The 26,212-nt window shown below is 39.6% G+C and overlaps 1 protein-coding gene across 4 annotated transcripts in view; it reads left to right on the forward strand.

Moving 5' to 3' along the window:
- The window catches only part of DSE (dermatan sulfate epimerase), a 90,521-nt gene that overhangs the window by 46,002 nt on the left and 18,307 nt on the right, over positions 1–26,212 (forward strand). For 3 of the 4 annotated variants that reach the window (XM_081141282.1, XM_081141283.1, XM_081141284.1), the window contains one exon: positions 14,107–14,575. In XM_081141282.1, the coding sequence (XP_080997408.1) occupies positions 14,107–14,575 (469 nt within the window). The remainder of the gene's footprint in view (positions 1–14,106; positions 14,576–26,212) is intronic. The other variant, XM_081141285.1, reaches the window with a different exon arrangement.

The following is a 26,212-nucleotide window of genomic DNA, read 5'->3' on the forward strand; positions in this document are numbered from 1 at the left end:
ATACACAGGTTGCCCATGTTAGAAAGAGTCTGGAAACTTCTCTCAAATACCAAACTTCTTGTAGCAGTATTTATGGTTAAAAATAATAATGATATTTATAGAAACAATGTGAGCTTTGTTTCATTTTTGTTTAGGAAGATAGAATCTCCAGTAGAATTGATTCTGTGATTTCCGGCCAGTGGTTCTGTTTTTTTCTCAATATTAAAATTAGGCAGTACTTAAGATGTAATTATCTTAAAAGAGGGTTCATTTTGACGAGCAAAAGGTGTTTGAAAATGCACTCTCAGCCAGTACTGAGTCAGTGGGCTTGGAGGATGCCAAAAAGTTAAGCCCAACAGTCAATGTCTTAGGCAGTTGGAATTAAGTGTTTCAACTTAGTTTTACAGCCTATAGTTATAAAGTAGTTTTGAAATGCTTTTCCAAATTACCTTTCTCAAAGGAAACCAATTCTTGGGAGGACTGTAAGAGCTGCAGGGTTATCTTAGGTAAGAGTGTCTTTTGCTGGTCCCTTGAGCCGTGAGGTTAATTTCTCCTTTTCTTCCTCTTTTTATTTATTTTTATTGATTTTAGAGAGAGAGAAAAAGAGAGAAACAGCTATTTGTTGTTCCATTTATTTATGCATTCACTGGTTGATTATTTTTTAAAAAGTATGTTTTATTGATTTTAGAGAGAGAAAGGGAGAGAGAGAAATATCGATGTCAGAGAGAAACATTGATCAGGTGCCCCTACCGGGGATCAAGCCCTAACCTGGGCACGTGCCCTGGCCAGGAATCAAACCAGTGACCTTTTGGTGCACTGGACCATGTTCAACCAACTGAGCCATTCCGGCGAGGCCCATTGGTTGATTCTTGTATGTGGCCTGAATGAGGATTGAACCCATAACCTTGGTGTATTGAAATGATGCTCTAGCCAACTGAGTTACCTGGCCGGGCTCTTCCTCTTTCTTTATTGTAAATCACCTACAGGTTAGACCCTGTTGGTTCTAAGGAGAACCCAGGATAACTGGAGAGTGAAATAAGAACCCACCTGCTGCTGTTGTGCAGTAGTTCCCTTTACCCTTTCCCAAACACTCGTGTGAAATTTTAAGATCCACCTTTTTTCCCTAAGGAAACCAATATATCAAATTGGATTCATCCTCTTAACGATGTGCTATGATAGGGTTCCAAGATTTTCACCATTAAAATTTTTAGACTTTTGTGACTTGCATAGAATTCTGTATAAAACTCAGATTATCTAACAAGTGGTATTTGAGTATCTGCTGTGGGAATTTGGGAACTTTCAAAATTCAATTTCACCTCTCCTTGTTAAATTTCATCTTGCAAGTTTTAGGTTAAGTTGGCCCACTTCCATTATCTCTTTCTTGGGGAAGAAATATGTGGCAGTATTTATTCTACTAAACTGTCATAAAATGATAAATCCTGTGCCTACCGAAGTTGAGATGAGTGAGCAGTACTAGGTCAGTTACATAACAGACCCTTCTTCATGTGCTTACACCTTTTTTTCTTGGTGAAGCCACTGAAGTTTGGTTCAATGATTGCAGGTTTTAGAAAAGATAAATCTGAGTTACTTGGCAATGAATGCTTTGATATATCACTCTTTCCAATGTACTTTTGAACCTGGAGAGTCAGATGAAAGAATGTTATACTTCAGCGATAGAAATACTGAAAGGATTTAGTCATTCAGCAAGAATTTGCCAGGTACTTCTATGTTTGAGGGGATAGTTGGGTGGAGGTGAAGAGGGGAGGCATGCAAAATAAATTTGACATAGTTTCTAGCCTCGGGGAAGCAATAAAACTTGGTCGAAGAAATAACTGAGCATGAATCTTTGTGAGAACAATTAAGTGCTGAACAGACACAAATGCATGCAGTGGAATTGCAGGCAGGAAGAGATCTGTAAGGGTTACATGGGGACAGAATACTCAACTAGGAGGGGAGAATGAACTGGCTCTCAGAGGATTTTATGCCAAAAAGGGAGGAGGGGAAACTTTGCAAGGAGGGCACATGCACAGGAAGGGGAGTGAGCAGCAAAGTGGGGCGGCTGCCGGCTCAAGGGGAGCTTCTTAGAAAAATCATGGAAATTCACTTATCCTTTTCTGACATTCCCTTTCCTTTCTTCCTTCCCTTTCTCACATATTCTTTCATCGTTTTCCACAAATATGTATTGCATGTAATCAGTGGTGCTTGACACTATAGGAGAAAAAGACTGAAACCCTTGCCTCCCAGCAGCTTGTACCTGAGTGAGGGAGCTCTGCCGCATCGAATCCCTTTTAAGTCCTGAGAGGACTGAAACAATAAACGTGAGAAAGGAAGGTAACACATACCTTCAAATAACTTGGTGTACCTGTGACTCGTACTAAATGCATACATCAGTAGAGACAGTTAAAACTATAACTATTCTCCCTGATGCCCTCTTAAAGCCCAGGTCAGGTACTACATCATCAGTATATCCCTTCTCTATTCCAGCCAGAAGCGTTATGGGGCGTACATTTCAGTAGTACTTTGTCATTCTCATGCAAACTTCCTTCCTTTTATGTTAGAGGCTTGTGTAAGTATATTACTTCTTCTGTCATCTTATGATGTAAGCAGCTTCTTGGCTGCCTCAGCCCTGGCTTCCCAGAGGAGGCTGAGTAACGCATCCGTGGGGCAGCAGGGAGACCAGGCCACTAACGGGTGGATGGGGTTGCCGGGGGGGGGGGCTTTATAAAGAACCTGTTCTTTGAGAAAGGTAAGAGGTTGGGTGTGGAGCAGCTAGAGGGAACCCATGAAAGAGAAACAGTGGGAATAAAGGACAGGAATGTGAGTGGTGATCAAGCGACGGTGAGCAGGTCAGTGGGAAGGGAGAGTGTGTGCAGAGAAGAAATGAGTAATGATATTGAAAGGTCGGCCCGAGCTAGGCTGTGGAAGCTCTTGGCAGAGAAAGTTGCTCATTTTGCTGCAGGAAGTAGAGGCTCTTGAGTATCAAAGTGATATGACGATGGTGATTTATTTAATTTGTAAGGAACTTTATGGTTTACAAAGAGTTATTTTATGGGTAGTATTGGCACACTGCCTAGGTGCATATCTTGGCTCCTTCACTTTCTCTGTCACCTTGGGTAGCACTTAATCTGTCTGTGCCTCAGTTTCCTCAGCTGTGAAAAAGGCATATATTATTAATACCTGCGTTGTAGGCCTATGGTTGAAGTTTAAGTGAGTTAACCCATGTGACATACTTAGCATAGTTCCTGGCACTTGGTAAACATTATAAACTTATGGGGGAGGCGAAAGTGGCTGGATTCTGGATGTGCTTGAGGATAGAGGCAACAGAATGTGCTGATGGTTTGGAAATGGAGACGGGGGGGGGGGGGGCAGTTTGGGCCTGACTTGCTGGCAGGATGGTTGCCAGTAACTGAAATGGGGAAGTCTAAGAAGGCAGTGCCTGCGTCTTCGGGTTAATTACATCTGTGTATCATTGTTTTACAAACCAAATCTGTGGTATTCTGAGTTTTGATTATGATTCATAGGAGGACGTTTGGAAAGTACTGAAGGATTTTGATGCCAAAGAATTATGATTTGTGAGACAAAAATGACCAAAAAAAGTATATACAAAATGTTCATGTATGTGAAAGGCAGCAAAAAAAGTAAATTTATCATTGGTGAGTATTTGAAGATTGAAAAGTGGAACAATGCTTGAATATAAGTAAGGAATAAAAAAGAGCTTCATGTCTACTGCTAAAAGCATCATTTCATATGTACTCATCCAGTAAATAAATTTTTTATTTTAAGTCAAATGTACTAGAAATGTAAGTTTAATGTCAGCAAATTACTTTCCCATGAAATACTTTTAAGCCTTTTGGCTAACATCTATGTATTTCACTTTTAGACAATATCTAAAGCTTTTAAGCAATTTTTAAGTCCAGTATATTCTGCTGTGTACTTTTTTCCAAGAGTAACATCCTTGGATAGAATCTGTTTTCTGGCTGTAAGTCAGAAAACTAACAAAAGTTGGATAGAGATAAGATTTGGTTGAAAGTATCACATTTTCTATTTTCATGGAATAAAGTGTTATGACAAGATTCTCATAATTCTAACAGAAATTTAGATGATTGGACTAAAAATGAAGGTTGGGGTCCCCGAGACCACCTTTGGGCTCAGTGAGTCATTAGACAGACTCACAAAAAGCTATTGTAATCGGGGTTTAATACAGCCAGAAGATATAGGTGAAAGTCAGCAAAGGGGAGAGGTACACAGGGAAGATGAAGTCCAGGAGAAACCAAGCACAGGCTTCCAGGGGTCCTCTCCTACTGGAGTCACACTCTTAGTGACAATATTCAACAAGACATGCAAAGTGTTACCATCCAGGAAAGCTCACCCCAGCTGCAGTGTCCAGGGCTTTTATGGGGTTCAGCAATGTAGACATGCAGTGCCTGCATGACTCACTTCAGCTAGCCAGACTCTAGCCTCCCAAAGCAAAGATAGTCGTTTATCATAAATCACATTTTCTATAAACTGTCTGATCAAACTGGTACCACATGGCTCAAGGCCTCAGGCATACAAAAAACTCCTGTCAGGCAGAATATTACAAGGGCTCCAAGCTCATCTCTTGAGCTAGATAGGGGCCTGTACTGAAGACAGGCTCTTCTTAGAGATGTATAGTGTTTGAGCAATAAGCCTGCTGAGTTAACCTTTTTCTGCTTAGCATGGTAGGGTCTTGAACATGGTATTAGTGCTTCTTAGAGTCATTATCATTAGGGTTAAACTTACAGGACCTGATCCTGGAGGAGATGATTTAAGGATATACCCAAAATATACAGTTTTAGCTAAATTCATAAATGAGCGAACTAGAGTAGATTACATACAAGAGGTCAAACATGGTTTGTGGTACTTCCCCTAAAAATCTATAAGTGATGTCTTTCTTGACTCATCCCACAAAAGTCTGCAGATACTGGGCTAGGTGAACAGAAGAATATTTGGTATTGACTGTAATCAGGATAGAAGTGGAAAAGAGGAAAGGTAGCCTGGAAGTTGATGTTAAGGCAGAGGATTTGGCTTATGTGACTCTGGAGGCTGAGAAGTCCTGGTGTAAGCTCCAGTCCAAAGGCAGGAAAAGACTGATTTCCCAGCTCGGCGGGGGGGGGGGGGGAGAGAGAGAGAATGTTTTTCTGTGTATCTGTGTGTGTATGTATATATATATTGGTGTGGTGTATCAGTAAGCTTTATCTCTATATAAATTTGGTTGATGAAATGGGAGGCAAGTGCAGGCTGGGAGGGGGCAATGGGGAGAAAAGGGAGACATCTGTAATACTTTCAACAATAAAAATAAATTTAAAAAAAAAGAAATGGTATTAGATTTGAAGACTTCTTTTCTCCTGTTTACCTTGAAAGTTATAAATGTGCAGTGAGCAGGAAGAAAGACAAACCTCTTGGCATCAAATACTTTGTATTTGTCAAAATATTTGATATTTTTAGCCTCTTGAGAGTCTGCGAGGTTATGAATACACAATACGCTGTGCTTATTTTTCATGAGCACTTCCTCCTGGTGCCGTGGCCCACTTCCTTTGGGTTGGATCAGCCTTGGTGTTCTCCTTGAGAAGGTGATGCATGATGCCTCTGCAAGCCTGTGTTGAACACTTTGTAAATCCTGGGCACCCTTTTGTTGCTTGAAGAGTATCAGCTAATGCAAGATCACAGAAACCCGGTGAGGAAGGTATTATTGCAGCATTTCATCCATCTACAGAGGAGGAAACAAGGACATACCTAAGGCTGTGGTGGCGCTGAGATTCAAACCCTGGAAGTCTGGCTCCAGCTGGTGCCCGCAACCACTAAGCATGTTTTGAGGCAAATGATGGTTAACTAGTGTTTTGAGGGAACACTTACCAGAAAGTGGTAAGTGTTTTATAGGTGTTATCTCATTTAATCTCCCAGCATTTTTACCTTCACTTTAAATGAGGGGCCAGGCTCAGATGGTTAGCCTGTCGGAAGCCATACAGTGGTGGAAAAGGCCGTTCTGCCCTGTGTACCAGTCCCCTCAACCGCTCACCACTCTGCCCTCGTGCCTCTATAGCAGGAAGAAAAATTTTACTTTAGTTTTCACGAGGATTTCATGGTTTAGTTTAACTGTTATTTGAAACTGTATGGTATATTTAGCTATTGGCTTCATTATTTCTATTCATCTTCTTTTCTATGCTTTATTTTTTTAGCCAATAGTGCCAGAAAAGAGTGTTTTCATGCTTAAAACTATTGCTGAGAAAGCTATAGGTGGTTTCTCAAACCCTTCCAGAAAATCTTTGGTTACTTACCATTTAGAAAAAATTTGAAAACAAAGATTGTTAATTCTCTTTTGGGACTACGCATAGTAAGTTAAATAAATGGCCTTAGACTAAGGGAGAAATAACTATTTAACGTTAATGTCAGATAGAATAATGCAAATACTGCAGTTTAACACCCCCCACACCCCCCCAAACCTCAGAAACACTAGTTTCTTTGATTTTTTTTTATTCTATAGTTATTTAGGGCAGAGCAAAATTTTTCTTGTTTACTTTGTATCCTCATGCCCAGCACAATTCCTGGATTTAATAGCTGCTCAAGACAGCTGAATCAATTAATATTTACAAGAAATTCTTACCCCCAACATGGATAGGGAATTGATATTCCAATTCTGAAAAACAGTGCATTGGAAGACTTAATACACATGCATAAATACTACTTTTTAAAAGATTGAGAATACCAAAAAGAAAAACATGAAGTTATACTCAACATTAAATTTTTCTGAAAAAATACCAGAATACAAAATTCTGAAAATACTTTAGGATATTGTATTGCAACACTATCATGAAGAAAACCAATTAAAAATGTAATAAAGAAGTACAAATCGATGTCCAATTGTTACTCTGCTCGATAAGCTAGAATTGACTTACAGCTTAACTTAAAAAGTCTAACCACTTTATTTGCCTTTTTAGCCTTTTTAAAGCAAAATTAAGTTATGTCAGTGACTTTGAGACCCCCCCCCACCTCTACCCTGTTTTTCTCTTTGCCTCCACAAAAAGGACACAGATTGAACTTCTTTCTTCATTTTATAGGACAACCACTCTCAAAAGCTGGATCTTAATGGTTATTAGTTTTGTAATAATGTGCACCAGGCAAAAACTCTGCTACTCAATTAATGCCTTCAGTTTTATAGCCACTGAATTACTCATTCAAGTAGTCTCTGGTGACTGGGAGGTGGGACCTTCAGACTTGACACCAGAATCAATGTATGGCCATTTCAAACATAATTTAAATTAGTTATTCTCATAAAAGGAAGTTAAACAACTATTATTGTTGATGTAGGAAAGACGTGAGCTTCAGATGCATTATGAGAAAATGTTCTTTGACTGCTCAGAGCTTCCCTGAACTTACAAACCTAACCTACAGTTTCTCCAGTGTTGAGTGTGGAGGTGGTGAACACCATTATTACACAGTGTGGTTTTGCTGTGTGGGTTCAGGGTTATAATTACTCCCTCAGTAGTGTGTGTAAATTCTTGGAGGTTCCATATGGTATAATTTCATATTGTGGATTTTGTTTGGAAATGACATTTTAAGGAGATATATTTCATTTCACCCTTAAATAAGGAAACAATAAGCCCTCAGTAAAAGGAACTTTCATTTTGATTAAGAGCCCTTGGTTTTTAAATTTTTCTCTTTTGGCTGAGTCCGCAGACTTTACACATCAGGGAGTATAATTTTAGGGAATGGTTGTATAGCACCCAAACCATATGTTTTCTTAGGATTTGATGTATTTAAGAAGAATGTTTAATTTATTTCTCTACAAAAATTTACCAAGAACACATAAGGTTTATTTTGCTATTTAAGAAAAATTACTTTTCAAAAAATTATTCTAAATATACATTTAATAAAATTGAAATAGAAAAGTAAGGAGAACTTTAAAAATGTGTACCTTCCCTTAGTTAAAATATGTGGAAACAGTGAGGGTAGTATGTATGAGACCATGGCAAGATGTTTCTCAAATACTTGGAAATAGGGTTTCTCTGAGAGTTAAATCCTAAAATAGATCAGAGAAGGAAATGTTCCGCTCTGTTAGGATATATTAGTGCTCTCAGGCCATCAGTTTGCCTAAAACCAGATTGGAGGCCTAAAGCAGGAGGGAACTTGGTTTTCACTGGAAACATGACAAGGAAGAGTAGTAGATGCTAACTTCTGCAGTGTCTACACATTTTCCAGGGGAGAGGGCATGACATCAGGGCATTCATTGGTCGTCAGTTGGATTGTTTTAGGCCTTGATGGATATGGGCATATCCAGTCCTAGTGTGGGAGGTATTTAACTGTCCTAGTCATGTAACTTAACTACTGGGCCCATCCATTGGGTTGGGCAAACTGGAACAGCTGTTCTTGTGTGAGCTTGGTGGGGGTGGCAGCAGGACCTGTGGGGATGTACATTTTACTCTTCTTTCCTAAATGTCATTACAATTCAGTTTTTTAAATTTTGTTTTTAATTGTATCCCAGATACTGACAGTACAGCCTCCGTTGAAGTACAGTTATGGTGGTGATCTTGACTGGTTGAGTTGCCCCAAGCCTAAGGCCCTTCCCACTGCCTTTGTTCTGATTCCTTGTTCACCAGGCAATTAATTACCTAATAAATTTACTTCCTGTGTAGTTTTCCGAAGCCAGAAATATTTCCCAATCTGCTTAATCCTTCTATTTCTTATAAATAAATGCAGACATTCTAGTTTTATTTATCTTGAGGAAGGAGAGTTTCAGTTTTATTACTGTTGGAAAGCATCTCCTGGGCTGATCAGCTGAGGTACTGATGACATTGACTGAGCTAAGACCAGACCCTGGATTGAGATTAGCTAATCAGTTCTGGCAAAGGGAGCAGGTGTCCCCCGACTACTCATGTCCCTTCCATAATATAAATTTGTTACTGGGAAACAGCTGCTCAGCCAGAGGTTGTAGTATTTCCCAGCCCCTATTATATTACTTGGCCTTTCTTTTGAAAAAATATAGTAAGCAGAAGTCACCTTCTGTACACCAAGAATTACTGTCCTTGGGAAACAGTGAAACTCAGGTAATAGTTTGTTGTTAGTTCTTTCTTCTGGGGCAGACTCCCCAATGAATACTTGAAAAATGTCAAGGGTCGTATGCTTTCCTTCCTAATGAGTGTTGAGCTTGCTGTAAGTGACCTGTTGAAGAGTCGGGAGCATTGTGGCAGTTGCAGCTGCCTCTAACAAGTGGCATGACCTCGCCCTAGTAAGTTAACATCTCTGTTCTCATTCTTTTGCTTATAGTATTAATTTTCTTTCAAATAAAATACTTTATGGGTAAGTTAATATAATCTTACATGTCTAAAACTTCTTCCCTTTTATTAAAAACTACAATATTTATTGAGCTCTTATTTCATATCAGGTTCTATGATAAGTGCATTGCATAGTATTTAATCTGCCCATGAGGTTGGGACCATTTTATGAATGAGAGAATGGAGGCTTTGAGACCAGAAGTCAGTTGATCAAAACTAGTAGACAGCACAGCTGGGATTATACTCATGTCTGCCCAACTCAACACACATTGTTAACTATAATGCTGTGCTCCTTAGACTTGGCACATATTATAAAAGGGTTTTTAATCCATCTTAATTTGGGAAATGTTTTGCTTTCTACAAGATAATTTCTCTCTTCCATTCTTATGCATTCTATATTTTTAAAATTTTTAAATTATTTTTAATACTTTATATTTTATAAAGCCAGAGGAATTGAAAGAAATTTTTTCATTTTTAAACAATCCCAGACCACTTGGAAACTCACTTTATTTTGGAAACTTGAGGGACTAATCTAGTTTTCAATTCTTTTCATTTTCATACTTTTTCTGTGCTTTCCTTGTGTAAGGATGGCAGAAATGTTGTTGAATTGTTAAACATTTGGTGACAGAAAGGAACCTTGGCTTGGGATTTAGGAAATTCAGGTTCTAGTTCTGCCTCTGAAATTTACCCTAAGCTACTGTTAGAGTAACAGCATGTAGTAACTCTTAATAGTGTTTTGCCACATCAGCTTATTGTAAGTAAATGATCAAGTTTGTGAAAAGCATGTCAGAAATCATAATAGCTGCAGTGGACAGTTGGAACCAGAACTAAAGAGAAATAATTTTAGGCTTATTGTTGTTGTCTGAGGACCCACTTAAGATAATTAGAATTTGGACATCTTGTTAACTACTTTTTATATTTTTTGGCTCGGCCTAAGCAAAATGCCAAACTAGGACTATTACAGATAGATGACCACATTGCTACCTGGTAGTGACAGGTTAATATTTAAAGGACTATATTGTATTCATTAATTAGGTCTAAATTAGGGAATGTTTTGCTCTCTGAGCTTTGTGTAGGAAGACAAAAGAATGGGAAAGAAAACTGGATTAGGAAAGCTAGTGTATTATAGTGGAGGAGAAGAGAAAAGACTTTTAGGGGAAATGAGGCCTAACGGAGTCTTTCAGAAACATCCTGAGAGCTGACTCATGGGTAAACTGTGTTAGAGTCGGCTGCAGGGGGTAGCCTGTGTTTTTGCCATATTGAAAATGCCACACCCTTGAACTGGGCCAAGTGCAACTTAAAGATTTAAGTGAGTTGGCTCTGCTGGGTCTGCTGCAGAATGATTTGTCCAAGGTTGTGTGTGTGTGTGTGTGTGTGTGTGTGTGTGTGTGTTGTGGTGGTGGGGAGAGTTGGCCATTCTGATAAACTTATTAGCCTTTAATGGCCATTGTTTCACTCAGCATTCGCAGCATCTCCCAAAGTTCAGTCATTTGGGCACCACCTTCAACAAATTTTGCCTTACCCATTTATTTTTTTAAGAAACTCTCGAACTTAAATGTATTTGAAACAGGAACTTTATATATCTGTTGAAATTTCAAGTTTGTTGTGCTATGGGTTTTCTTAATGTAGATTGAAATAAGTACGTAAAATTAGCATAACACCTGTCCATCTGTAGCCCACATAAAATTACCTTGAGAAATGCTCCTTTCATCTAATTTCAGCTCCTCTCTTTATAGAGTGGGTCCACAGAATGACAGGGCAGAGGTTAGAGGGGAAACCAAAGGCTGGAAATGGGCTTTTTGGTGGAATTGTCTAGATAGACTTAAGATGGTAGATGGGAATTTGGTTTCCCTGTAGGTGATCAGCCTAAAGCAAGTTTGGGTTAGACTTTAGTTAAGTTTAATTTCTTTCTCTTTTTGGGAAAAAAACCACTAAATAGTTTTTAGGCTGCAGGAGTTTCTAGGCCTTGTGAGTGTTTCCTTCTGTTAGTTTCTTAGCAGACATTTTTTCCCTGAAAAATCTTAAACTTGGGTTGGCTTCAGATAAGAGGGCCTAAGGTTTCTCCTTGTTGATTTTAGCGATGATATCCACTCTGCCAGCTCCTAAGCCCAGGAGTTAGTTCAGTTCAGCCAGAGTTTATGAGCTGTCTTTTCTGTCAGGCACAGTGCTAAGCCCTGTGATGCAAAGAGGAAGCTATGGAACTGCCTTGTGTGAGGCACAGCATAAAACAGCCAAAACAATCCAATGTAATACAGCAGCGTGCCAGATACAGGAGAAATTCACTTTTCGGGTAGAGCAACAAAGGCCTTAACAGCTGGGAGAGCACTGGGGGCTGGGCACGTGGAGTGTGATATGAAGGAGGCTACACAGTTTGTGCCCCTGTGAATGCTGGGGGTTTTTCCCCCCAGGCAGTCTTCATCGATGATCATTCTGCAGAATTTCTGTGGGTTCTGCATTGGCCCACATGGATTTCCAACAAGACTTAATGTTTTACATATGAGGTAACACACGGCCTTGCTGTCCTGACACCCTCACATGAATCTGAACTAATAACTAGGGAATGTTCAGTAACAGTTGGCATATTGAGATGGCATCATTCCCAAAACAACATCTTAATGAGGCTCTGTGCTTCAGAAGCAGCTCTTCTTGTTTAAATGTACTCAGGCACGTCCTACCCAACGGGAAGCAATGTGGCAGAAGTGGCTGGGCTCATAGTGTGAGTCTCAGATTGCGAGGGACTGTCTGGAGCAGCCCTAGCTATCCCGGTGACTCTGGACCTGGGAGGAGGGTGATGTGCGTAAGGAGGGCGAAAAGGCATAAAACAAATCAGCCTGAAGCACTGTTAGGGAATATTTGTACAGAACCTAAAATAGAGAATTTCTAGTCTCCACATAGCTTCTTACTGCCCTGCCCCCCATAACCCAAGCCATTCCCTACTCACCTAGAACTTGAGCTACACGTTCAGACATATCTTCGATTCTATGCACATAGGGGTCAGTTAAAGGAGAAACTTCCAACCCATCCTCACTCTGGGTACCTAAAACCCCAACAGTGTTAATTGCATTGATGGCTACATTCAATCTTAGACTTTAAAAAAAATTGTTAGCATGATTGTTCTCTGAAAAGAGCAAGAAATAAACCGGGGGGGGGGGGGGGGGGGCAGTGGGGACTGAACATTACTTGAGACCCAGCCACATCTCTGTGTTGCCAGAGAGCACACCCCTTCTTAGACACAACCACAAACGATTATTTCTTTTGGCCAGGTCTCTGACCTTGAAGGATCCAGCCAGCTGCCTTGAAGCTTTGGGTGCTAGACATAATATGAGAAGAGTCCAAGAGTTATTTCTATTTTATATATTTTATTTAGCATGGCTATACTGATTTTTTTTATTCACCGCAAATTCTACTCTTGCAGTAAATCTAAAATGCTTTACCAAACCACTGCCATTGATTTCATAGGCTGTATGTATAGCCTAAAGCACATTCAGAGATATAAAGGATACTAGGATTTATGGCAGCATCCACAAGTGATGCCACATTGCCTTTCTCTTGGAGATTCAGCAAGTTGAGAATCTGGATTGATCTTCAATGTGTGTTAAATCCTTGGTTTTCTTTCTTCTGAATGTGATGAGACTGTGTTTCCTTGGAAAAACTGTTTATGTTCAGCTGGGGAGGTTGATTTTTCTCCATCAGTTTTTCCCTTTAATAATTGAAAACTACTGTTCATTATTTACATAAAACTGTCTTTTACTGGTCTGCTTTCTATAACCTTTCTCCTCTGAAGAATTTTAAGAATTCCCTGACTTTCCTCCAGGGGATTTAATGCCTGCTTTATCCCAGATGTGAGACATAGACTAGGACTAGGCTGGGGTTTTTTGTTGTTTTTTTTATAATGCTCATACATTTGAAAGACATTCTTTTAACCTGTGAGCAAAGCTGCCACTGAAAGAGGACTTTTAAGAAAGTGGCTAAGAAAATATGTGAGCTTGATTTAAATGTCTGACTTACTGAATGACACCAAAATCCCATATGCAAAATGAAAAAGTAGACAGTAGTTTCAAATAATGAGGGGGAAATGCACACATGTTATTTTAGCCTTTTGATTCTGGGATTTTATTTTCTGAATGAAGGCGTGTCAGTTTCTAGTCCCAGCAAGCCCTGTGCCTGGTCTTTCCCTGCATGCTTGTGATATCAGCCCAGGGTATGCACGGGCCTGGCAGATGTTTTCCCTGCTTTTGTTTTCTCTGTCCCCACCTTCTGCTGACACAAAAAGGATATTTAGCCTTACTCATAATATTTTGTCTGCTTTCATCCTTATAGATGTATTGATCCTAATCCCCAGTTCAGAATATAGAATGTTAGGAAGCAGGGAGAGGTTAGAGTGAAGGAGCTATGTTAAGAAAGACAGGATTTTCTGTTTTTTCCTAATGTCCATTCAGATTCGCAGATGGCATTTCACCACCAGCTTTTGGTTATTGTGGTTTTCATATTAGTGGCTAAAAAATAACTATAAAACCTAAATTTTTTGTGTGATAATATGTGAGAATGCCTACTTACTCAAATAATATACCGTTTCCCCACGTCCAGAGTTCTGTTTTCCACAGTGTATACATGCCTGACGTATCATGTCTAGTTAATTAATTTTAAATTATTATATTTCAGTAAGTTTTTTCCTAGTTCAAATTTTGTTGTAATATAAAAAAATCTAAATTCATACGCTTTATTTTTCAGTATTTAGACTTTTTCGTAGTAAGCGAGTTCACTACCTACCATATGTTTCTGCTGTGCAATGTTTCCTCAGTTAACGTATCCTTCTTTTCTTTTTTTCCTCTTTTAGTATCTTTCAAAGATGGTTTGGCTGCCTCGGAGATCTGGAGATCTGATGTCACGATGAGGACTCACACACGGGGGGCTCCCAGTGTGTTTTTCATACCTTTATTTTGCTTTGTGTCGGCCTACATCACTGACGAGAACCCAGAAGTCATGATTCCCTTCACCAATGCCAACTACGACAGCCACCCCATGCTGTACTTCTCCAGGGCCGAGGTGCCCGAGCTCCGGCTCAGGGCCACCAGCTCGCACGAGCACATCGCTGCCCGGCTCACCGAGGCCGTGCACACCATGCTGTCCAGCCCCTTGGAGTACCTGCCCCCCTGGGACCCCAAGGACTTCAGCGCCCGCTGGAATGAAATTTACGGCAACAACTTGGGCGCCTTGGCGATGTTCTGCGTGCTGTATCCTGAGAACATTGAAGCCCGAGACATGGCCAAAGACTACATGGAGAGGATGGCAGCTCAGCCTAGTTGGTAGATTTTTGTCTTTTTCTTTTTACTGTATTAACTCTGCAATTTAAAGAAACAAATTTATACTCAGATGAAATCTCAAGAGGCCAGATTTTTGGATACTTGTTTGTATGTGAGTGAAGGGAGGACTCACTTGTTTGTGTTGCCAGTGGCTTATCAAAAGTCCATAGTTTCAAAAGACCTCTTAACTTCCATGTTTAAAGTTAGAAGGAAAATATTTAGATAGAACCTAACCAAAGAAAAAATAATTTGTTGAATTGGGTAAACAGTACCATTTTGATTGTTGAGAATTTTTTTCACCTTGTTTAAAAAGTATATATTATTGTCATCGGGCTTTAGGTTCTGGTTGACCTCCCAAGTGGTTAAAACCTTTATTCAGCAGGAAATTTCAGCCAATTAAAACTTATTTGCATGATAAAATTTATTTTTATGATAATTAGGAGCTAAAAGTAAATGTGATGGGGTTAACTTGCAGTTTATGAACAAGATCTTATCCAATTGCCAGCAAATTGTCAAAGCTGGTAGGAAAACCAGTGTTGTAGTGCTATTGTGTGAGGAATTCTTATTATGTAATTACTTTCAGAAGTTCACGATTTGAGGACAAACTTCCTCTCTCCTTTTGATTAGTTTAACTTTTTATTTGTTTATAATTAATGTGTCTGCCTGCTTCCAAAAAGATATGGATGAATAGATTAAATTCAAGATTCAGCAGGTATTCTTACTTAAACTGTGTTTTAATACATATTCATGGTTCAGTTGCACTAAAAAAAATTACAAACTATATGAAATATCCTTTTAAAATTGCATAAACTGTTACTTGTCATAAGGCTGGAGAGAGTTCATTGTTAAATGCTTAGAAAAAAATCAGTGTACCTTAATGCTGTGATGAATTATATCTCCCATGAATTATATCTTAAATATCTCATAGGGGTGAAGAATGGTAGTTTGCACGCTTCCTGAGTTTTGCCAAAAGGGTAAAGAAATTTAATTCTTCCTAAATTTCTGCCAATATGGTAAAGACTGTTGTTTGCTTGTAGAGTTTGAAGGATTTCCTAGAATTTCTTAATGAAAAAGATTATGGGAGAGTTGGCATTAAACCCATATCAGAGCTGATTTTTAAGGCTTATAGTCATTTTGAAGCTTTTATAATATTTGAGATTGAAAAGGATCTTTTTAAGAATTTTGTTTCATAGCTGAGCCATGTATGCAGTAGTTTCTGACTTGGGCACTAATTAACTATCTTATTCTATTGACACCAAGAAAGAAACTAAAAGATGTCTGAAAATTTATTTGATATTTGAACTATAGGATCATATTATCACATGTTATAATTACTTGACATTGTGCAATTAGTTAAAAATTGCAAATTTTATTTAGTTAGAAAGAAACCTTTGTTGTTTTATAAGGGTACTTTTTTTAAAGCTCCTCCCTGCTCTTTTTTCAGATACATAGTGAAATTTGACAGATTAAGATACTGGTGAAAATGTTCCAGAGAGATAGTTAACTATAAAAAGCCATTTATTTGACCTCCTAAAAGAGTATCTGACTGTGAAGTATCATTTTTAATGGAGATTTTTTAGCACAAATATAACATTAGGAGAATTGCACAACTAGCGCTGCTTTGTTTACTATAATATAAACATTCAGGCTTATAAATATCAGCTTGAATGGATGCTATTATTAGAGAGGATTAGACTCCTAACGTAAAAGGAGAATAAGTGGCTTCAGATAAAAATGACAAGTTTTGCATAGTTTCTGCAGGTTTAGATTTACTGGTTATTGGAAATGTGTAGAAATTTACTAGAGGACTAGTACTTTATTCAAGGCAGTGTTGATAAAAATGGGTATAACCCTATGCCGTTGTCCAGTAACATGTAAACCAATCTATGACTTAGTAGAGCTGAACAATTGACTTCTTTTGCTTGACCTCCTAGAAGCTGAAGGTCAGGAATTGAGAATTTACCTTTACATCTAGTTTCTAGCTCCAGAAGGGATGCTAGCATAAAAATTTGAGCTACTGGAACATTTTGTCTTGGCAAGTACTGTTACTAGGCTGTGCTTCTTAATGATTTTGTGGAAATTTTAACTTTCTAAAAGCTACCACACCTAATCCCTAGACTCTTAAATTTTCATCTAAATTTGTAGTTGAATATAATCACTTTTTGACAACTTAAAACACTGTTAAATGTTTTTATAGTTCAGCTGTCTCTGTTTAAACCAACTAAATTATATGTCTCCACTGTGCACAAAGAAGTATATTGTGGGTATGGTCATTGTCTTAGGATAGTTCACCTATATCTGGTTGCAGAGAAAAATAAAAGACTAGGTCTTATTTATAATCAATAATTAATATTTTAGAATTTTTAAAAAAGGTTTCTATATTGGTTTCATCAGACTGAATACATTTGCCATTTTTCTTGAAGAACATTTCTACTGTTTTGAAAACCAATAACTAAATTGCGTTCGTTGACTTAATCACAACAAACATTTATTGAGCATCTCTTGTATGTCACACACTGTGCTGGGTGCTGGGGATTCAAAGATGAAGAATTAGCCCAATAACTTGATAATCTGCATGTAGGCTAAGAGGTGCACCCCAATCTAGGGCTATATGCTCTTCTCAGAAATGAGTGTACGTCCGCGGCGTACTTAACGGGGGTGGGTATCAGGCTGCGCTCCAGTAAGTGCCAGCTCGGGAGCCTCACCACCTGGGTTGGAATCCCAGCTCCCCACTCTTCAGCTGTGTTGCTTCAGACTAGTTTACTTAACTAGTCTGAGCCTGAGCCTTCTAATGTATAAAGTGACAATAGCAGCAGTATCTGCCTCATAGGGTTGTTAGGATTAAATGAGATAATGGTAAGTACTTAGCACAGTTTCTATCACAGGGTGAGCCTTCAATAAATAAGAATAATGACAATAATGATAATTATTGTTGTTACTGTTATTTACTTAGCACTAGACCCTGTTTGGTTTATAATTTGGTATATGTAGCTCTGAGGAAATAGTATTTATTTGGAATTTATTTGGAGATTTTACTCATTTTGTTCAGGTTGCTCTCAAAACTAGAACATCTGTTTAACTCGTAAAATTTTCCTTTTGGCTTTAATCCATTAAAACTTTCAGTGATGCTCCCCTGGGCCCTTTGTGCATCTAAGAATCTGATGGTAACGCCAATGAAGAAGGCTTAGGGGAAAGTAACAATTATGTGTCTTTTGTCTGGTAGTAGAAGGAACTAGTTATCTCTGATAAGTGTGAATGCAGATTTATTAATGTGGTTCATCTCATTTGAGTATTGTGTAAATAAAGATCTGAAAGACTACGTCTATAGATTGACTTATTTATGAATCTTGGGCCATTGTAAAGGAAAAGTTAAATAGAAAATCTTGTCTAATTCCTCTGACCTTGCCATGTTTCCAATGTACTACAGAGTTGAAAGGAAGTCTGATAGATTGATAATGATGATGATGGTGATTGTTCCCACAGAAAGATGACACTCTCCGTGTGCTGTGTCTGCCTTTGCAGAGATGCCCACAGCCTGTCACAGAAGCTCTGTCTCCTTTGTGCTCCCTTTTGCTAATACTCATACATTCTTCATAACAATAAAAGTAACAGAGTAATTTAAGCTTGCTCTTAACTTAGTTCTAAAACTCAAATTTTTAGAAGGTATTTTAACCTATACGTATAAAATGGCAAATTATTTTTCACACAGCAAATAATGTCTTTGACTTTTGAATTAAGCCTTTTTTCCCCTTAAAAATCTCATCTTCCAAATGAGAGCTGGGATTTGGGTTGCAGTTGGCACTGTGTTAGGTAAAAGCCTGGCTAGAATTTAGTATGCAACCACTTTAAGAACACTTAATGAGCTGAGATCATTAGAGCTGGTAACAATAGAAAATGCATTTTATTGCACTTAAAATGAATTGATTTTTTTATATAATATCACCTAGTCACTGGAACAAGTTCTGTGTCAGCCACTTGGCACATACGGGTATTCTCATTTATAAGTGGTTGCTTTGTGCATTCAGTTCCAACATAGTTAAGAAAAGGAGCACAATTGAACTCCAAATAACTAAAAATCTTTCATCTTTTTTTCCCCTCAAGACCTTAAACTTTAAGGTAGGAAAATAGTAAAAGGAGCTCATAGTGGAGATTTAAAAGGGATGTCCTTGAAGTCAATTTCTAGGATGAGTTTTGGGAGTGAGCATATATTTCTCTACTTTTCTAAAATTTTTGTAACATTTATGTGTATTTTTATTTACTTATTTATACTTGTTTCTAGTGTGCCTTTCCCTCAGAAGATTAAGAAAACATAAAGTACAAGATTCAAATTAGAAGTAGCTGGGAAAGGAAAGAGGGGAGAAAAGGGTTAGGCACATCAGCTGGGCTGGGAATGAGAGTTGCTGAAATGCATCTTATATACATACCATGAGTGGACCACAGTGAGCCCTGAGTTTTGAGAAAGCAGACTCAGTTAGTTTTCAGTATACAGTGTCCTTGGGATTGAAAACAGATCAGTTACTATGTAAAAATGCTACTTTGGACCCGAGGATCAGACAGAAATTTCTCAGGGGCGTTTCATGAAGAACCTTCACCATAGTCTCAGGAGATCCTTGCAGTGCACATGTGATGAGCTGTACAGTGCTGCTCTTTTACACCAGACTAGACTGAGGGCAGGACCATGTCTGTTTTGCTCATGTGTGTGTCCCCCACATCAGATATATTTCTGTCGAATGAATGAATACTGGATGGAGGATTGCCACAGTAAAGTTCCCTAAAACCAGGGTAGAAGTGGAGGGGATGAGCATATGGTTAAGCCACAGCCCACTATGTTCCCCCTAGTCTAGTCTAATCCTTCAGTAGAATTTTATATATGTAGACAAATGAAATGGCAGCATATCTATCAGGCAGCCTCCATATGCGTGTGTATCTTCATAGATGAGTTGTGGTGAGCTTGACGTCACAGTCCTAGGCAAGTTCTTACAGTAATCATCTATGCTGAAAGCAAACAAAAACTCACTCAAATGATTATTGAAAAACACTAGAGATCCTGAATCGCTAAAGAAAAGTGCAATTAAGTTGACCATATTTTACTTAGTAATATGAAGAGATGAATGCATTTAAACGAGATTTAAGATAGGACTATAACAGAAAGGATTTGTTACTGAAGCTCAAGTTGATAGTGTATAGTTATCAGGCGTGCACTTCCAAGCCCAGGCTTCTGGGGACTTTGGTGTAAACATCATAAACCTGGGGAATGGGCCCAACATCATGGTCTTTGGAGGTAGAGGTGCACTTACAGCTAAACTCTGCGATTTTATTAGCCAGGTGTCCTTTGGCAGGTTCCTTAACTTCTGTAAACCTCAGATTCCTTCCATGCAAGATTGTTCCAAGAATTGAATAAGATAGTGCATGTGAAGCATTTTGTGCCTGGCACACAGTTTTACTAAAAAGTTTACTATCATTGCACGGAAATACATATGAACATGCAGCTTTATTCTTGCTAAGTTTCTTCCTACACATTAGTCCGTTTTACCTACTCTTTTCCTCTGGAGCTGTGTTTGTGAGAAGTATTCGTTGTGAATCATTCTTTCCCCCTTTCTTTATGGCATTTTTGCTTACATATCATCAGAAAATAAATCACAGAGGAAAGAAATTACTTCACTCTTGCATTGGAGCCAGTCAGCTACAGGAAATCAGAACTGAGGAGGGAAACAAAGAAAGCTGAACTTTTGGACAGAGAAGTAATTATATTTTTATTTGCAACAGACTGTGTATTAAATCCATACCTGCGAATTGCAAATTTCTGGAGAGTGACATCTGAGGATGTATTTGCAAAATTAAAAAAAATAAAAAGGTAAAGAGAGGAAGGGAGAAAAACCTCTGGCATATCGAAACAAACCCATCAGTTTCACTTCTGCACATTCCAGAATGAAAATGGTGCCTATCTTTCTCAGCAGGCCCTGTCTGGCTCCAAATGCAGTTCCCTGCAACTGTTTTGCAGGCTTTTTACTTTGCTCATTTGCATGTTAAGGCTGGGAATCAAAGTCAGGGAGGGTGTAGCTGGGCCCCAACATGTGGAGCTACAGCACCATGAGTGAAAAGGTCAGGGTTTCCTCTCCTGACCTTACAGTGGTGAAGACTGGGAGGCTTACCCCACAATGCACCTGGAACCCATTGCATGCAAGGAAACAGATCCAGTGGACTTGGGAAACAAATGCTGGGCTCTCAGAAAACACAGCCCCCAGCTGCCCTGGCTCATTCCCATTTATGTTTTTCCTGCAGTTTACGCTTTCTCCTCTCTTTCTGCCTCCCCTTTCCTCTGTTCCTTTCATTCTGTGATGTAAAGAAAGTTATCCCCTTTTACTCTGCTTCAGATCCTTGGAAATAAAAGGCTAAAACTGATGGCTACAGGGCTTTTAATAATGATCAGATTCTTTAGTATTTATAGAAAGACATGTTTTAGGTACCGGGCCATCGGGAGTTCCCTTCTTAGATGCCATTTAATAGGCAGGTTGTCGCCAGCATCCTTCCAAGTGAAGACGTGGGGCGAGGGGCGAGGGGCGAGGTGAGGTGACCTGTGGCAGGAGGCGGCCTTGAAGAGCTGCTGAGGGAGAGGTGCAGTCAGCTGTGCAGCTTAGCCAAGCACCTCACTGTGATTGTGATTGTTCAGTACGCATCACCCCAGTTGTGCTCCATCTATTTCAAATGCAAGTGAGGATCAAGTACTTTTAATAATGTTTCTAACAACTAACTGAAGATACTCTATAAAAACGATGATAAAGCACAGTTGAAAAGAAATCCAAACTTAGTTTTCTTTGTGGGATCTGTTTGCTGTTTGACTCTAAGATTCATTATTGGTCTGACCTTCAACACATCCCTGTGATGAGTGACTCTCTCTCTCCTACCTCCTGGCCTTTTAGTGTCACTTGTTGCCTTTTAAAATACTACGTGGGCTTTCAGAGTTGCTGAGGGAGCTGTGCTTAAGGCCAGAGGAATTTTCCTCCTTTTGGTGGGGTTCTAAGTCAGTGCCCTTCACCCCATATGTACAAAGACGTGAATGTATTAAGTTGAACAGTCTTTACAATTTGGCTTTTAAATTTTTCTTATTAAAAATTTGCTGATCATGATGTCTATTTAAATTTTGTGCACTCCTTGCCCCATATCTTGATGGAAAATGTTAGTTGGCAAGTGCTATATATGTATCTGTATTCTATTTTAATAATGCTTTATAATCATTTTTTTTAAGTTGGCTTTATCTGTCAAGTGAAATAACTATTCAGTTTTAACACCACTTAAGAATAGGGTCTTACTTTAAAAAAAAAAAGAATTGGGTCTAACTCAGAGAAAGAAAAATACCATATGATTTCACTTATATTTGGAACCTAAAGAACAAAATAAATGAGCAAACAAAATAGAAACAGACTCATAGATAGAGAACAGACTTGATGGTTGCCAGAGAGATGGAGAACTGGGAGGCTGTGTGAAAAAGGTGAAGGGATTAAGAAGTACAGATTGGTAGTTACAAAACAGTCATGGGGATATAAAGTACAGCATCGGGAATATAGTCAATAATGTAATAACTATGTATGGTACCAGGTGGGTACCTGAAATATCAGGAGATCACTTTGCAAAGGATATGATTGCCTAACCACTATGTCGTATACCTGACACTTAGAAAAATAATATTGAATGTAAACTGTAATTGAAAAACAATATTAAAATAAAAATAGGGCCCTGGCAGGGTGACTTAGTTGGCCGGAGCGTCACCCCGCACACCAAAAAGTTGTGGGTTCAATTTCCGTTCAGGGCACATACCTGGGTTGTCAGTTTAATCCCTGGTTAGGGCACGTACAGGAGGCAACTAATCGATATTTCTCTCTCTCTCCTTTCCTCTCTCTAAAATCAATAAAAACATATCCTCTGGTGAGGGTTAAAGAAAGAATAGGGTCTTGCTGACATTAAGTTCTTGCTAACGCTGAATTGGTATTTGTGACTACTGCAGAGTGGTAATGACGGGAGTATGCCCACGGAGCCTCCTTGGCTGGGTGGTTCATTTTACCTTAGCACCCATCTTTCTTTTTCCTTTCCAGCGCCCACATGCTGGCCTAGGACAGCAGGAGGCCAGGTCACTGCTTATCCCAGATAAGCCTGCGGTTTAGAAGCTTTGTGTGTGGAATGGCTTGGAGGTGAGGGATCAGGAGGAAGGGAACTCGGTAGAAGCTTCTAACATTAGTCTAGGAAGCAGATGAAAACCACAGTTAAGACAGTAGGGTGGCAAGAAGATGAGATGAATTTCAGAGGCATTTAGGACAGGATCTACACAGAGATTGACTGGATATGGCACAGTTTTTCTCAAAGTATTATTTCAGCAGAATCTTAAAAAACAGATCCCTGGGCCCTTCCCGGACTCAGTGAATGAGTCCTTGGAGTAGGCCAGAGCACCCGCCCCTTTAACAAGTGCCCTGTGTGATGCCGAGGCCCACCCACTCAAATGGGGAAGGGGAGGGAGTGTAAAGAATGGTACTTGGGATTTGCTCGGGCGAATGACTGCTCGGTGATGCCGCAGACGAGGTGGGGAGGAGAGCGGGCTTGTGGGAGAAGGTAACTCACGCCTTTACAGCCTCTCTCCCTCCCTCCCTCTGTTCTCCACTCTTGCGGCTCTGTGGAGGCGCTTTGCTGCTGCTGTTTGTGTCCTTACTGAATGGGGGGAGCACTTTGGGAAAAAGTATCTGGAGGTGGTAAAAAAGGTTAACTTGCCGTCACCATCACTGTAAAACATGCCCCCATCCAGAGCTTGCAGACTTTTAGTTTGTCGTCCCCCCCCCCCCATAGAACTTTGTGATTTTAGTGTTTTAGGCTTTTCACTGACAGCGTTGATGCACACATCTCCCCACATGTGCTGACATTTTCAACTCTGTCCTGAGTCTGGTGGCAACACATTTACAGACCAGACCTGAGCTGGCCTTCTGCCTGCAAGGATCCCAGACTTAGCCATCCCTTTTCTCCCTCCCTCCCCTCCAGTGATGCCCAGGCTTCAGGATCCAGTTAACGTCTCCTTCCTCCATAACATTTTCTCTAGCCTCTGCCTCTCTCAATTCCCACAGTTATTTTTCATGTGACTCGTTGGTTTGTGGTAGTAACTGGGTTATATACCTTGCTCTGTCATCAGGAGTGTATGTCTTCAAGATGCAGCCTCCAAGAGACTCCTTTCTAGAAACCTCCTCAAGTCCAGCCGTGGTGACTGTGTTTCAGATACTCCAAGGAACCCATGCAAAACTCTTAATGGATGCTTTGCCCATACTTTAATTCTTGATGCCTTGGACACTCTGGGTGCTCCTGTTGGTCTGGCCTCACTTTCAGCCTGGAGAACTGCTGGTTGTAAGCCTGTAACTTAGAGGCCAGTAGGAGGTATGTCAGGATTTGACATCTTGGTGCCTAGTTTACCAGAAAGTCTTGGATTAGTTCCTCTTTGAAGTGCTCCTTTTGGACTTGGTATTTTCTCCTTTCGCCTTGAATTTTGGCATTCAGCATCTAAACATGTATGTAATAAATCATGAATGTTCCCTATCTGATAACCTCAATTTTTAAAAAAAAATTTTTTTTTTTTTACTTTAAAGCCACCTACTTCAGTCTTTGAAATGAGTGGTAGTAACGTTAGATGGTGGGAAGTGATACTTTATTGGAATTAAGGGCAAGGACTGTGGAGCCACACTGCCTATCTTCTATCCCATTTGTGAGCTGTGTGACTTGGAGCATGTTACTTGGCTTCTCCGTGGTTCACTTTCCTCACCTGTAAATTGGCGATAAATATAATATTTACCTCATAGTGTTGTTTAGAAGGTTAAATGAGTTCATGAAAGCAGTATCTGGCATAATGTGTCTGTTTTAACTATTACTTTGTTTATATTTTGTGTTCTTAAAATAGATTCCAACAAAGGCAATTTTAATTTATAATAAGTGTGAACATACTCGTTCTATGTATTGTGTGCTTTTTCTGTCCTAGGCATTGTGCTAGGTATTGGAGATACAAACATTTGGGGATAAGTTATACATCTTGCCTTAAGTTGTTCACCTCTGGAACATATAAACTAATAGACAATGCAAATGCAGATAATAAATGTTGCGATAGGGAAAGTACAGTGTGTAATGGGAAGATTTCACCTAAATCGGAGCATCAGGGAAGGTTTTCCCCCTGGGGCCTGAAGGACAAATAGGAATCAGCCAAGTGAAGGGGGGAGAGCATGTTTGAGTGTTCCAAGCAGAAGTGACTGATGTTCAGAGACGGTGACATAAAAAAGCAGAGTGCTTTTGAAGAACTGAAATTTTAATGTAAAATAATGACTAGCAAGCTCTGAGTAAACAACCAGATGCTGCAAGGCCTTTTCTACCATGTGAAGGACCTTGAACTTTTCCTTACAAGCACTGTGAGGCCACTGAAGGGCTTTCACAGAGCAGTGACATGATCAGATTTGTTTGGGGGAGGTTTTTTCAACCTTTTCATTGCAAAATAAAACAGAGCACCATACAGACATGTCTACACATGTCTGCCCTGGTAACCACAGCACAGATCAAAAAATAGAACTCGTCATCTGCCTAGAGAAGCCCCTTCGTGGACCCCATCCCAACCCCAGCTCCGTCTTGTCCACACCGCCCTGACTTCTCCGCTCACCACGTCCCTGGGTTTCTTTAAGGTTCATTCACGTGTACATCCCTAGACACGAGCTTAGTCTTGCTCATTTTTTAAATGTCTTTAAAAGTCTTTTTTATAAGCAGTTTTCCTCCCATCCCTTTATTTTTGTTACAATTATCTGTGGAAGGTGCTGGGCCCTTGGATCTGCGCAGCTCCCCACCGTCTGGATGTTGCTGGTGGCACAGTCAGGGTGCAGCTCGGCGAGTTCCTCCACCCGTGGTGTTTTCTGCAGACTGACCGCTGGATGCCGGGGCTTGATCCGACTCAGTTTTGATCACTTTGACACAAGCATGAGTGGTGGCTGTGCTTCCATCAGGAGGCATGAAATGGCTGCTGGTTTCTCCCCGTGACAGATCTGTGTTTTAGGAAGGAAGAGTCCCTGACCACATGTGGAGAGTAAAGTGCAGAGGTCAAACCAGGAAGACCAGCCAGTCCTTTGTGTTTATCCAGATGAGAGCCTGGAATAGGGCTCTGAGAATGGAAAGAAATGATGGTTCCCAGAAGGTTTAAGAGTTAGCATGGATAACGCTTGACAGTTGTATTTGAGGACAAAATGGGACAAAGACATATCTTTAGGGGATGCTGAGAGGATGGTGGGGCCTTTCAGTGAGACTGTAAAACTTGGAGCTGTGGGGGAGGGCTCATAAAGCGTTTGGTTTGGATATACTGAATTTGCCTGTCGACCGAAGAGGAGATGGCATGTTCATCTCTCAAGCATTATTTTTAGCTACTTCCTGTTTGCCAGTAGTGTATTGTGACTTTAAAAAATGTTGTCACCAGAAAAAAAAAGATTTTATTCAATTTAAAATGTGCTTTCAAGTACAACATACTTAGTTTCTGTCTATGATATAAAAAAAAGTAGAAGGAAAATTCAAAGAAGGTCAGCTTCAATTAAAGTGCGCCTCCCACTGTAAGTAAGTGAGCAACAACCAGAAGACTAAAAAGAAAAG

The sequence above is a fragment of the Miniopterus schreibersii genome (genome assembly GCF_964146895.1).
Source record: "Miniopterus schreibersii genome assembly, chromosome: 6".
NCBI lineage: Eukaryota > Metazoa > Chordata > Mammalia > Chiroptera > Miniopteridae > Miniopterus > Miniopterus schreibersii.